Source organism: Crotalus tigris, unplaced genomic scaffold (genome assembly GCF_016545835.1).
Source record: "Crotalus tigris isolate CLP2741 ecotype Arizona unplaced genomic scaffold, ASM1654583v1 scf7180000023617.9722795, whole genome shotgun sequence".
Lineage (NCBI taxonomy): Eukaryota > Metazoa > Chordata > Lepidosauria > Squamata > Viperidae > Crotalus > Crotalus tigris.
In genome coordinates, this window is record NW_024100081.1 from 2,502,383 (window position 1) to 2,516,006 (window position 13,624).

The 13,624-nt window shown below is 39.5% G+C and overlaps 1 protein-coding gene across 3 annotated transcripts in view; it reads left to right on the forward strand.

Annotated features, from left to right (window-relative positions):
- USP24 (ubiquitin specific peptidase 24) overlaps positions 1-13,624 on the forward strand; it is an 87,138-nt gene that overhangs the window by 4,470 nt on the left and 69,044 nt on the right. For 2 of the 3 annotated variants that reach the window (XM_039320024.1, XM_039320022.1), the window contains exons 2-3: positions 7,291-7,459; positions 11,129-11,196. In XM_039320024.1, coding sequence (XP_039175958.1) covers positions 7,291-7,459; positions 11,129-11,196 — 237 coding nt within the window. The remainder of the gene's footprint in view (positions 1-7,290; positions 7,460-11,128; positions 11,197-13,624) is intronic. The other variant, XM_039320023.1, reaches the window with a different exon arrangement.

Here is a 13,624-nt window from a genome sequence, read left to right on the forward strand (position 1 = left end):
GCTCATCCAGGACTTTCCTCCTTGGCCGATCACGCCTAGGCAAATGTAGCACCAGTTTCAGCTCCCGACATAGAATGCAGCTAGCAGTGTCCCATCACCTAAATTCCAGTACCTATCTATCTACTTGCAAACAATGCTTTCAAACTGCTAAGTGGGCAGGAGCTATGGACAAGAGACAGGAGCTCACCCTGTTTGGCGGAGCTGGACTCGAACCACCAGAGTGTTGGCAATTGCTCAGCGCATCCAGCGTCATTAAGCCTCTGTGCCACCGTGTCCCCTACTAGATAGATAGGCAGACCCTGTCTAAAAAAGGTCCAGATAATCTGCTTCTTCAAAGACCTTCTGGAAGTATAAGACAGCAACCTTCCCTAAAAAGGAAAAAATATCTAGATTTGTTGAGTCCAAGTGATGATCTCTTATGGATATGGGTAGTATATAAATCTAAGCCTCATCTTACCATTATATTCCCTGACTACAAATGTTTCTGTCATTCCTTCACCAAATGATTTCAGTAATAATTTTTCCTTCATTTTAACCACATTGGCCTCTATTCCTTTTAAATAGTAATTTACCTTATAGTAATTTCTCCTATGATTTCTCTGACGCGTTAAAAATATAGTTCATTAAACTTTCATGTTATTGTTGATAGGCTTGATCAAAATATCTTTTCTTTTTTGCTTGTCATTGCAAATCTGTGTTCAGTGATTGTAAGAGTTTCTTGTCGCCCAAGACTTTTAACTTTTGCCTTGTTTTATTTCATTTATTTATTTGCTAACATGGTAGCTTGTTCTCAAATCCACATGGATATTTTCCTCTTTGAAATTTGGTATTTTGGGCACATGTTTATGCATGTGTTTTTCAGCTTTCACAGTGTCTCTTACCATTTCCCAGAGCTCCCTGGGTTTTCTTTCAAATGACTGTAATTTCCTTACAATGCTTTTGTCTTCTGATTTGTATGTCTTCCAGCTCAAATCTTTCTGCTACATTTACTCTCTTTAGCTTTCTAAGCAAAATTCACTGTTCCAGAGACTGCACCTGGAAGTGTCTTGTCTCATTTGATTGCACTTCCCCATTTGCTTTTTCCTGTTACGTAATCAGTTTTGTTCAAATGTTGTCCCTCTAGTGATGTCCAAGAGTCGAGTCTGTGTCACTTGAAGCAGGTGTAAGTAATAAAAAAAGAATTTTCTTCGCAAAATTCTATTACCTGCATCCTGCATGATTTGGTTTGCCAGTAATTTTAATTCCTCCATTCTAATCACCTATTACAGTGATAGCAAACCTTTTAGAGACTGAGTGCCCAAACTGCAACCCAAAACCCACTTATGCATCTTCGGGTGCCGGGTGGGTGTGCCCCATTGGGTGGGTGTGGCCCATTGGGTGGGCATGGCTGCAGTGGTAACGGCAGACTGGGTGGGACTAAAAAGTTCAATCAATCAATTCCAACTTTGCGAGATTTTTTTTTCCGCAAGAAGTTGAAATTGATTGATTTTTTTTTTTTTTTTTTTTTGCACATGGCGGCAGAGGCCTAAAGTGAAAAGGTTTTATAAAACCCAGCTGAAGGCCTAGGACTGGGGCAACAGCACGCGTGCCCATAGAGAGGGCTCTGCGTGCCACCTGTGGCACGCGTGCCATAGGTTCGCCACCACTGACCTATTACATGTATCTCTTCTTGTAGTTTGTCATATAATATTTAAATATTTCCATCATTGCATCTGTGGTTCATATATTCACTGGATGGCCGCTGATTTTGATAGTTATGATCCTGCTTTCTGGGCATAACTGAGCATATATTTAGCAGGGCCAGTTTTGAATGTCACTGCTACTCCATTTCTTCATATGGTCAAGACCCTGAATAGTCTCATGTATTTGTCTGATCTACAGTAGTTCAGCCTGATCCACCAAAGTTTATGTATTCCTAAAATATCAATTTTAAATTCCTTATTTTCTATTTGTCAGGTTCAAGTTTTGAGTGTGAGAAGCATTGGTCAGTGCTTTTCATATCCCACCTTGAAATTGTTAGGAGCCTTGTAAAATGAGGCCTCTTTTATCAGTACTGACCCCATCAATGAGATTCTTGCTTGTGGTTTTGGTCCACAAAATTGTCGCTTCTAGTTATTACTTTCACTCATTAATTGAGTTTCACTCACCACATTACTCTTACTGTAACTTTCATTACTGTCACTACTTTTACATATCAAAGTTTGATGTTCTTTTCCTATAACTAATTGTGTTCACAAGGTTTTTTGGCAGACTTTCACCTTGTATACCAGTATCAACCTCTCCTAGAATTGGTCAGCATATCACTTACAATTATAATAATAATAATAAAATTGGAAGGGACCTTGGAGGTCATCTAGTCCAACCCTCTGCTCAAGAAGGTAACCCTATACCATTTCAGACAAATGGCTGTCCAGTCTCTTCTTAAAAGCTTCCAGTGTTGGAGCATTCACCGCTTCTGGAGGCAGGTTGTTCCACTGTTAATTGTTCTAACTGTCCGGAAGTTTCTCCTTAGTTCTAAGTTGCTTCTCTACTTGGTTAGTTTCCATCCGTTGCTTCTTGTCCTGCCTTCAGGCGCTTTGGAAAATAGATTGACTCCCTCTTCTTTGTGGCAGCCCTTGAGATATTGGAACACTGCTATCATGTCCCCCTTCGTCCTTCTCTTCATTAAACTAGACATATCCAATTCCAGCAACCGTTCCTTATATGTTTTAGCCTCCAATCCCCTAATCATCTTTGTTGCTCTTCTCTTTCTAGAGTCTCAACATCTTTTTTTACATCGTGGTGACTAAAACTGGATGCAGTATTCCAAGTTGGCCTTACCAAGGCATTGTAAAGTGGAATTAATACTTCAGGTGTTCTTGATTCTATCCCTCTGTTAATGCAGCCTAGTACTGTGTTGGCTTTTTTGGCAGCTGCAGCTGATTATGATTTGGTCACCTCTGGTTTGGACTCTTGTGCCATGTGTCTATCTGGGTCTGCCCTTATAAAGCATTTATAAGTTGCAACTGATCCAGTATGCAATTATTTGTAGTGATGGATGCACCTCAAGGTATCCACATAACGTCTTTACTCTGAGAGTTACACTGGTTGCCACTATATTTCATTTGGCAATTATTTTTCAGATGACAGTCATCTCATTGCAAACAGTATTGTTTTTCTCAAGGAACTCCCAATTATTTAACAGTAATTAGAGAAACTCCAAATTAAAACTAACTACAAAAATGTGCTATTGCTGTAATAGCAAGTGTGTCAAAACTTACATGACCACAGCACTTCTCTGCTCTTTATTAAAGCAGCCCACCTTTATTGAAAACTTTATAATATAACTTTTTTCAGGCTTGCACAGACTCCTTTAATGAATAAAGAGATGCTTTAGTTGTATGAGATCTGATACTTTTAATGAATCACTTTCAAAGTGGATATAGCCCTAGATTTGACTAGAAAAAACATTACAGTAGCACCTTGTCTGCTATGTAAATAGGAGCACGATAAAAATATACTCTGCTTCTAGCCTTTATCTTAGATCAAGCACAATGCACAGAAAAGTAAAGCAAGACCTACTTTAGTGTGTTACTAATTGTCATTAGAAATAATTCCCCGCCTTGATATATATTGAAGAAAAACAAGCAAGAATTTAGATTTTTGCTGCATCTTAATATGTTCTGTCCTTATCTGTGCTTCTCACATTGCCCTGTGAATGCTTTTGGAGGCAATTCTCTCTAATCACAATGTATTCTTTCTTACTGCTGAAGTGCAATATGAATGTTGTATTACTTAATACTCCCTCTATCATTTCCTTGTTATATTTTTTTCCCCTAGATTCCGGCTCTATACTTCTTGATGTGTATTTTAGAAACAGGAACCATTAGCAAAAAGTGCAAAAGCTATAAATGACATGGTGCCCTGGCACTGGGAAAGAAAACCTATGACTAGCAGTCACAGATTCTGAAATTTGTGCGAGTACACAGTGATTTAAAATAGCCTTTTCAGTGAGTAGCCAGTGTGCAATGAGTCTCATTTCTGGTCTTTTTCAGATACTTGTGGTTCTATTGGATTTTTATTGCTTTAATGTTAAACCCATATTTGACACTACTTTGCACAGGTAGTCCTCAACTTAAAACCACAACTTGGACCAAATTTCTTTTGCTAAGCAAGGTGATAATGAATTGCACCCGCTTTTATGACCTTTTTTTACCATGGGTATATCACTCCGGTTTTTAAGTGAATCACATGGTTCTTAAGTGAATCTATCTTTACTTGCTGAAGTCAAAGTCTCAAATAATCTCAAATTCATCATTGGCAATCATCATCATCCTCTCCCTACGTGACTTCTAAGAAGAAGTGTGAATATCTTTTATTGAGCAAAAGTAAAAATAAACACATAAATAAAGGAAATGTGTTTTGGGAGAAGGAGAGCTAGTAAATCCCAGTAGAAAAATGTTTAAAGATTTTTCTAGTTTGTTACATAAATATTTTGGAAATAATGTAGGAGTCAAAGTACAGGTAGACCTCGACTTACAACCACAATTGACCCCAACATTTCTGTTGTTAAGTGAGATAATTGTTAAGTAACTTTTATTCCATTTTACAATCTTTCTTGTCAACAATTGTTACGTGGATCACTGTAGTTGTTAAGTTAGTAACATGGTTGGAAAGTGAATCTGGCTTCTTCATTCACTTTGCTTTTACAGAAGATGGCAAAAGGTGATCACGTGACCCTGGGACAATGCAACTGTCATAAATATGAGTCAGTTGCCAAACATCTGAATTTTGATTATGGGATCATTGGGATGCTGCAATAGATATAAGTGTGAGAAACAGTCCTAAATCGCTTTTTTCAGTGCCATTGTAACTTTGAACAGTTACTAAAAGAATTGTTGTAAGTTGAGGACTACCTCTAATAAGTTGGTTGGACAAATCATATCACTAGCAGAAAAAAGAAGAGAAAAAATATACATTTCCCATAGGCTACATTAATTGAAAACAGGTTTAGGAAGTTTTGTTTTTGTAACAAAGTGTTGCTTATACTGGATATGTCTGGAATTCCTGCAACTGCACCTGATACAGAAATAGTCACCCTTTATGTAATCAGAATGGAAAATCTGCCTTTACTTTTCCAGTCTAGAATGTAAGGACCAATTTTATATTTGCAGCAGTTCCTAATTGTAAATGCCCTCGATATTTTGATCTCCATTTTGAGATTAACAATAAGACTTGTGGCTAGAAAACCTGGCCTGATTGTTGGATTCCTCTGCTTCTTTACCCATCCATTGCTTCTATCCATCTTATGCCAAGTAGTTTTAACTTCAACTCCCACCAGCATGGATTAAGAGAACTATAGCTCAATGTGTATGGAAGAACGTTCTTTTAAACCAGGGGTAAGCAATCTTGGCTCTTTTATGACTTGTGGACTTCAACTTCCAGAATTGCTGAGTCAGCCACGCTGGCTGAGGAATACTGGGAGTTGAAGTCCATGAGTCATAAAAGAGCCAAGGTTGCCTACCCCTGTATTAAACTAATACATTCTGGAAAAGCTCACATAGTCATATAGCTTTTCCAGAATGTATTAAACTAATACATTCTGGAAAAGCTCACATAGTCGTATAGCTTCACATAGTCTTAGTGAAGATCTTCTCCAATTTTAATTTTGTGTTTTATATGAACGATTTATAAATTAATTGAGGCTCTGTAGCAGCAACCTTTTACCACAGAGCTCTTTTAGTAGATATTATTTATCAGAATGATGTGTGAATGGATGGCATATAACATAAATGGCATATATATATATATATATATATATATATATATATATATATATATATATATATATATATGTATGTATGTATGTATGTGTAGGTCTTTGGTTATTTGGGTTTTCTCCCGCGTCAAATTGGAAGTGTCTTGGCGACGTTTTGATGAAGTCTCATTAGTCATCTTCAGGCTGGTGTTTTCGGCTTCGTGCTTCTAGGAGCAATTCTCAGGAACCTCTACTACAGACATGCCAAACACAAGGCCCAGGGGCTAGATGCGGCCCGCAACATGGTTTCATGTGGGCCACGAAGCCATCCTGGAAACAGTGAGGGAATGGCCCCCGCTGCCTTGGCCCCAGCCCAGGTCACTCGGGAGCCAATGTACAATTTTGTAGTGGCCATCTATGCTGAAATGCATTCGGGCTGTCTGGAAACAGCAAGGAACCGGCCCCTGCCATGTTGGCCCCACCCCCTATGCGCACACTAGGGAGGTGTCACCCTTTGTGAGGAATGAAGAAATGCACCATCACCTGGAAATGGCCAGCAAATGGCCCTCGCCTACTTCACATATCCAGCTTAATGGGCTCCAGGGGAGGGGTTTCAGCAGGCAGTGGGGCACTCTCCTTACAGCGCCGAGAGGCTGAGCCAGGTGGCGCGAATCCAAAAAGAAGCATGCCGCCACTCAGCCCCCAACCTGCTCGATTTCAGCAGGCAGCAAGGTGCAAAGCTGGTGAGCTTCACACTGCCCGGCTCAGCCTCTCAGGGCTGTGAGGAGAGCGCACCGCTGCCTGCCGAAACCGGGCAGGCTGGGGGCTGGGTGGCGTCACACTTCTTTTTGGATTCGCGCTGCCTGGCTCTGGGAAGCGCGCGGCACCATCCAGTCCCCCCTTGCATGGCTTGAGAGGAACAGTGAGGCTCTTTCAGTGGACCATGCCTTGGTGCTTGCCCTGAACCCATCCCCTTCTTCCAGAGACCCTCAGATCTGTCCCATTCCTGCCCAGGCCCCCACAGGCACCCTTGACGTGAACGATGAAGAGCTGGTCATGCCCACCCAGCAGGCCACACCCACTCCAGCCACACCCACCCAGTAGGCTGTGCCCACCCTGGCCACAACTACCCAGCCCCCCCGAGGACAACTGCAATGCTGATGTGGCCCTCAATGAAATTGAGTTTGACACCCCTGCTCTAGTATATATAATTTTGACTGGTTTAGCATTGTTTTGTTTTTATAATTTTGAGGAAAAATTATGTATAGAAACTATTTGTAATTTCTAACATATATGAATATAATTGTTGTTTGAAAAAATATGGTTCATCTTTACTACAGTATGCATATATTAGATTCAATAACAGTTCTCTCAATTTGGGGTTCATTTTCATTTTCCTGCCGGGTATAGAAATAGCAAATAGACAGAGCAAGTGAATTCAGGTTTCTGCTTATAACAAAAGCTTTATAGTAATTAGTATATCAATTTTTTTAAGTACAGAGTTGGCATGTTGCCTTCTGTTAGCTAGATTTCACGTATAGCTTTTTTCTCAGCAGAAGAATGACGAAAATGGGAACTGCTCAGGAGAAAGTATAGAGTTTCCTACAACGAATCTTTATGAATTAGAGAGCAGAGTATTAACAGATCACTGGTCCATACCATATAAACGGGAAGAATCTCTTGGCAAATGTTTAATTGCATCAACGTATCTTGTAAGGCTAGGTAAGTTACCATTTTCTTTATAAAAAAACAACTTAAATAATTCATTTTCTACTAATACTAATAAAAATAATATTGAAATGCTGTTTTGCTGGTAAAAAATAAAACAATTTTTAGTATTTTAAAATCACAGTTAATTTTTTTCCCTTGTTCCTTTTTCTTTCTTTTTTTTCTACTTTTGGGTATTTTAAATCTTGTTAAAATCTCTTTTTATCTCTTTTTTCCATTTTATTAACATTTCTCTACTCCTCCCTCCCCCCCTCTCTCTTTGTAAAATGCATACATAAACATGCATACTAAATAACAATACAAGAGACTTTAATAAATAATCACGTAAGATCAATGCCTCATTGTATAATAAATACTTTGATGAGTGTCATAATTTTTTTAATGTTATACTCAACTTTTGATGAAAATACCAAATTTATGCTTGTAAGTTGACATGCTAAATTGTAATTAATGTTGATAGAATACTTTTCTTTTTTCACAATACTCTTAAGCTATTTAAATAATAGAATGGTAATAATATTTAATCATTATATAAACATATCTATTGAAACAACATAATAAAAAGGGAAAAAACACAATATTTGACATAAACCTGCTTGAAATATGATTGCAGATTATAATTTGTGGCCTAAACTAGCTGGCAACAATGAATGCGTATTTTGCACTCTTTTGTATATATTCAGAGGGAAGATAAAGAGTGAGGAATTGGTTATCAACAGATTTTGCTGGGTTTTTTTTAATTAAGACCAATTCTCAAATTATGAAGTAGCTAAACAATTTCCTAGTTATTGAGCATGATATATAGAAAAGGAGTCAAACAGATGCAGTGAACTAATTCATATATGTTCACATATAAACTTCATAAAGTTGGTGTGATGATAAACTTACAAAATGTAATTGATGAAATGTACATATCTTGGGTTATCAAACATAATATGAAGAAGAGGGAATTAAGCTATTCTCCAAAGCACCTGAAGGCAGGACAAGAAGCAACGGGTGGAAACTGATCAAGGAGAGAAGCAACCTGGAACTAAGGAGAAACTTCCTGACAGTTAGAACAATTAATCAGTGGAACAGCTTGCCTCCAGAAGCAGTAAATGCTGCAACACTGGAAGTTTTTACGAAGAGACTGGACAGCCATTTGTCCGAAATGGTGTAGGGTTTCCTGCCCGAGCAGGGGGTTGGACTAGATGACCTCCAAGGTCCCTTCCAACTTTACTACTATTATTATTATTATAACATAATTCTGCCTTTTTCTGCTTAGAATAAATCAAAAAATGAACTCATATTCTAGGCACAAGTTAGAATCCTGTTGTGCTAAAATTGTCTAACCAACCACCTATTGTGCTTTAGTAGCTCCACCTGCTAATGGATAGACCTAGCAGGTATGAAGCAGCATATTTGCAAATTAGCTCATCCTTCTGGCATAGACTGTGACAGACTGTGACTTATGCAAATAAGTATTCACACTGAACACAGCTTTATCTGTTATTGACTATGTTCACATAACAATAAACCTGAATTTTTGAGAATTTGGCTTATCCAGATTCCAAGTAACCATAGAGTTCATGATAGTCCTTTTGTTTAGCTTCCTCTGCCATTATGAATGGCTAAACCATCAATCATGGCTCTATGGTTTGTTTAGCAGTATGAATCAACTAGTATTCTTTGTTGGTTCCTCTTCCGAATTATTAAATCAAGAATAAAACCTAGCTCCTAAAACTAACAACCACACCATTTTTTTATGAAATATCTCTCATTTGGCTAGGAATTTATCCCCCTAGGAAACTGAAAAAAATGTCAGCATATATGTCATCATATAGCAGTCAAAATTGCTATTACAGGTAGGAGAATACACAGGTGGGATCTTATTTTATAAGCCTTGGAAATAATTGAACCTGGAGATGTGTGCTGAGTTGCCACTTAAGAATACAGAAGTTCTTGTGGGTGCTGAGTGACCATATTTGTTTTAAAATAGTACTGTAGTTGTGTTCAACTGCTAAACCCAAGTTCTGTGAACATAAGTTCTGTACCACTGAAACTTAACATGTATGTAGTAACTATTGGATGATATGTGACAATGCGGAACTCAAATTTCAAAGAATAATTTTACTTATTTGTAGGTATTTGAGAAAATGGTGAATACTGAATACTGTATGTAGTTTGTTCAGAAATTATTATAATTGTCTGAATTGGAGGGATGGGGGAAGTAATGTCAATAGGCAAAGGTGCAACTGGATGTAAAAAAAAAGTAGTGGATATGGGATACATTTTAAAGTTACAGGTAGTCCTAGACTTACAACAGTTCATGTAATTATCATTCAAAGTTACAACAGCACTGAAAAATGTGACTTGTGACCGTTTTTCACAGTTAGGACCTTTGCAGCCTCCCCACGGTCATGTGATCAAAATTCAGATGCTTGGCAGAGGGTTCACATTTATGACCATTACTGTGTCCCAAGATCATGGGATCACCTTTTGCGACCTTCTGACAAGCAAAGTCAATGGGGAAACTAGATTTACTTAATAATCAGGTTACTAACTTATCAACTGCAGCGATTCACTTAACAACTGTGGCAAGAAAGTTCATAAAAATGGGGCAAAACTCACTTAACAAATGTCTCATTTAACAACTGAGAAATTCTCAGTTTTTGATTGTAAGTCAAGGACTACCTGTATTCCAAAGATTAATCTTTAACCCTTTTTTCAACAGCATTTCTGTCTCTTTTCCCTTTCTTTGTCCAATTACTTCTTCCTCTTGTTTCATCTCCAGTTCTGTGTTTACATTTCTACCCTTATTCCATATCTGGTTCTCTCTCTCCACCTCTTTCTCTTTTGAGAGAGGAATGAGATAAATGTTTGTATATCTGTATAATATCCATTTCTGAGTGTGGTGTGTATGCGAGAGAGAGATAATGTTTTTTTTATAAATGAGATGAATTATTTATAAATGGATAATTTATTTTGCAGACATTACTAATTCACTTATTTTTTTGTCATGAACTTGCCATCTGAGACTTGAAGTTATGTAGATAGGAATATGTTGCTATCTATACTCATGTAACGACATATGCACACATATATTGGGAGGGGCAGAACTGTGCAGAAGAAACTGGGCATGTTGTGTTTGTTTTTGTTGTTTTTTCTGTCTACTCTTCCTTAAGGGGGTCATCTTAAATTTAGGTAAATATAATCATTGTCTTATGATATATCATTATCTAAGCTTTTCTCTCTTTTAGTAAATATGGTATATCATTATCCTGGAGTTTAACTATAAAATACCAAAAAATAAGTGAATGAATAAATGAATAAATAACCTCAATGATTCAAAATTTCAGGTGTTTTGATCTTGGTTCTCTTTTAAATCTCTTTGTATATACCACCTTATTTTCTGTTTCAGTGCTTTGAAATTGAAATGAATGAATTGAACAACAATTTATATTCATTAAGTCTTGGAATATGTCTGCAACAACTCAACTAGCACCAAATATATTAAGATTTAGAAAGCATCAATAGCACTCTGCTATCTTCTAGAAATATACCATATTTATTTCATCGATATTTTTTTGTTATATTAGTATACCTTTCTACTCTTATTCATTCTTATATTTCTCAGTTATGGAGTAGTTTGAATTCTAACTTCTTTTTTCTTTTTTAAATAAGGACTTTCTGATTCTGATGAAAATTGCAGGAGATTTATGGAGAGATGTATGCCTGAAGCTTTTAAAAAGGTAAATGCAAAAAGAAAAATCAAATTTGAATTGCTATAGCTGGAATTGGAGTTAGTCAAAGCTGAATTGCTTTCATTCTGGAACAGTGTTGGATGAAAAAACACCCATGTCTTTTCTAGTTAGGATTTATTAAATTGAATGTCCTTGTGGGGAGCTGGCAGTGACCATTGGAAATCTTTCTTTTTCCCTCTCCCTCCCTCCCTCCCTCCCTCCCTCCCTCCCTCCCTCATTTCTCCCTTTCCTCTCTGCCCCTGCCATCTTCTCTTTTTTATTTATTTTATTAACTTTGTTTGCTGTCCATCCCTATCTCTGTCTCCTTCCTTGTATTTTCCACCCTCCCTTCCTTCCTTTCCTTCCCAGCAGGCAGCTGCTAGGTGGGAGAGGAAGAGAGGGACTGCACAAATGGCTGGGAAATATCAAGGAATATTGCAAATGATCACATGAACACGGGAGTAGCACTGAAGCAGCTACAGCTTTCCAAATTTCATTTCCTCTGGAGTCACGGATCATGGATTTTGGATATATTCTGTAATTTAGCCCTTCTCCAGCACTGGAGATGGATAATCCACGCAGTGGGTTGAGACTGTATTCCTGGCCAATCAGATCAGTCAGCCAAAGTTGCCACGCCCCGTCTTGGACCATGATCCTCCAGTCTTGACTGATCTTGCCATGAAGAGACATCTACAACTTTTGGCTCCTGGGCAGGTATAGTTCCTCTCCATTAGGGGGGATTTTTTCTAGTAGCTGAAATTGCTTAGTTTAAAAGTTAATTAGAGATAATTTAATTCAATTTAATTGACCACTCAAAAATTTCCTTGCTAAATTGTAAAACTCAGGAAGTCAGATTCCTACAGGGGAAACCTCCCCCACTTAAAAGGGGGAAATCCCTAACTCCCCTCCCTAACCAACCCCAGCCACCTTCCAGCAGCCAGCAGCCGCCTTAAACAAACGGGGAGGCTCGGGCAACCCCTCGCGTTTAAAACAAACAAACAAACAAAAAACAAAAAAAAAAGACAGAAAGGCAAGCAGTTAGCAAGGGAAGCGGAGGACAAAGGGGACGCATGCTGGGAGGGAGATTGATTAAGGGAAACAGCTGGCGTGCGAAGGAGCAGTCTTTTCACTCCAGGCTGCTCAGGATTTTTTAAACGAGGCGCCATTGTCTGCACAGCTGGAAGCACGCGCAGCTCTTTGTTACAACCGCACGTGGCATAGGCAGCCTTGTTAACACATGCGCAGTAGTTTCCTGGCAGCGGCGGCCATATTTTTTGTCCAAACAGGGGAGTTAAAGTTCCTTAAGAAAGCTAGGTTCAGCCGCTGGAGTGAATAATAGGCAAGCAGTACTGGGGTACTAAAGCATCTATTAGTCATTCAGAGACATTCAAATCAGACATATAGCTACTGGTTCCAGGACTTGGTGTCTTCTACCTAAAGTAAATAAGAACCTTTCATAACTAACTGTGTTTAGGTGCCTTTGGCTCCTTCCAGACTTCGGGTCCCCCATTAGTGGCCCGTACGCCTCTGGATTTAGTGGTGGGTTCCAGGCATCCCCAGTCGCGTGCCTGTCCTTACCCACCATAGTCAAGCCGGGTTCCATGCATTCCCATTAGCGTGCCTGTTCTTATCCGTGCACAGTGACTAACTCTGACAATTTGGCAGAGTCTGCTCCTGAGTTCCAGACGCCCCCAGTAGTGCGCCTGTCCTTACTCAAAGTTGGAGCTCTCCTACTACCTGGGTCCCCCCTATCGCGGCCCAGCGTTAGTGGAGACTGGAGGAAGCAATCATTCCCTCCACTGGAGCCCCGCCTTCATCCTCTGGAGCACCTGCTTCAGAGGATTCAGAATCCTCTGCAGCCCCTAGAAAGGCTGCAAGGAAGTCATCAAAGAAGGCTGACAAACAGGCAATCAGAAGACACCAAGCCCTAGAAAAAGAGTTCGACAGAGCCCAGAAAAAGGCCAGAATTGAAAATAGGCAGAATGGGGGAATAGGTCCTGATCTACCGCTGGGTCTCCCTTCATCCCCACGGGCCATTTGGTCATTAGGGAGCTCATCACAGTCCCAAGCAGAGGGTGGGATAGGCGAATTCTCATCGCTCTCCCGATCCCCCTCCCCACGGAGGTTACAGGAAACCCCGAGGACCATGCTAACCACAGCACCTGCAGGGTCGCAGGCAATGGTCCCTCCTCCTGCATTGACGGGGGATCTGCTAGCTACCCTAATAGCACAGGCAGTGGACCGTGCATTTGAGGCCAGGGCTCAAACTTCAAAAGCCAAGTCTTTAGGACTTAGAACGAGGCATCGGGAGGAAACGGAGGACCATCAGGACCTCTCCTCCGTCTCAGACTCGTCGGTCTCTGAGGAAGCTTACCTGGACCAGCCCGGTACGTCACAAGGGATTCAAATGTCTGAGGAGGAGGAGGACACCTCACCT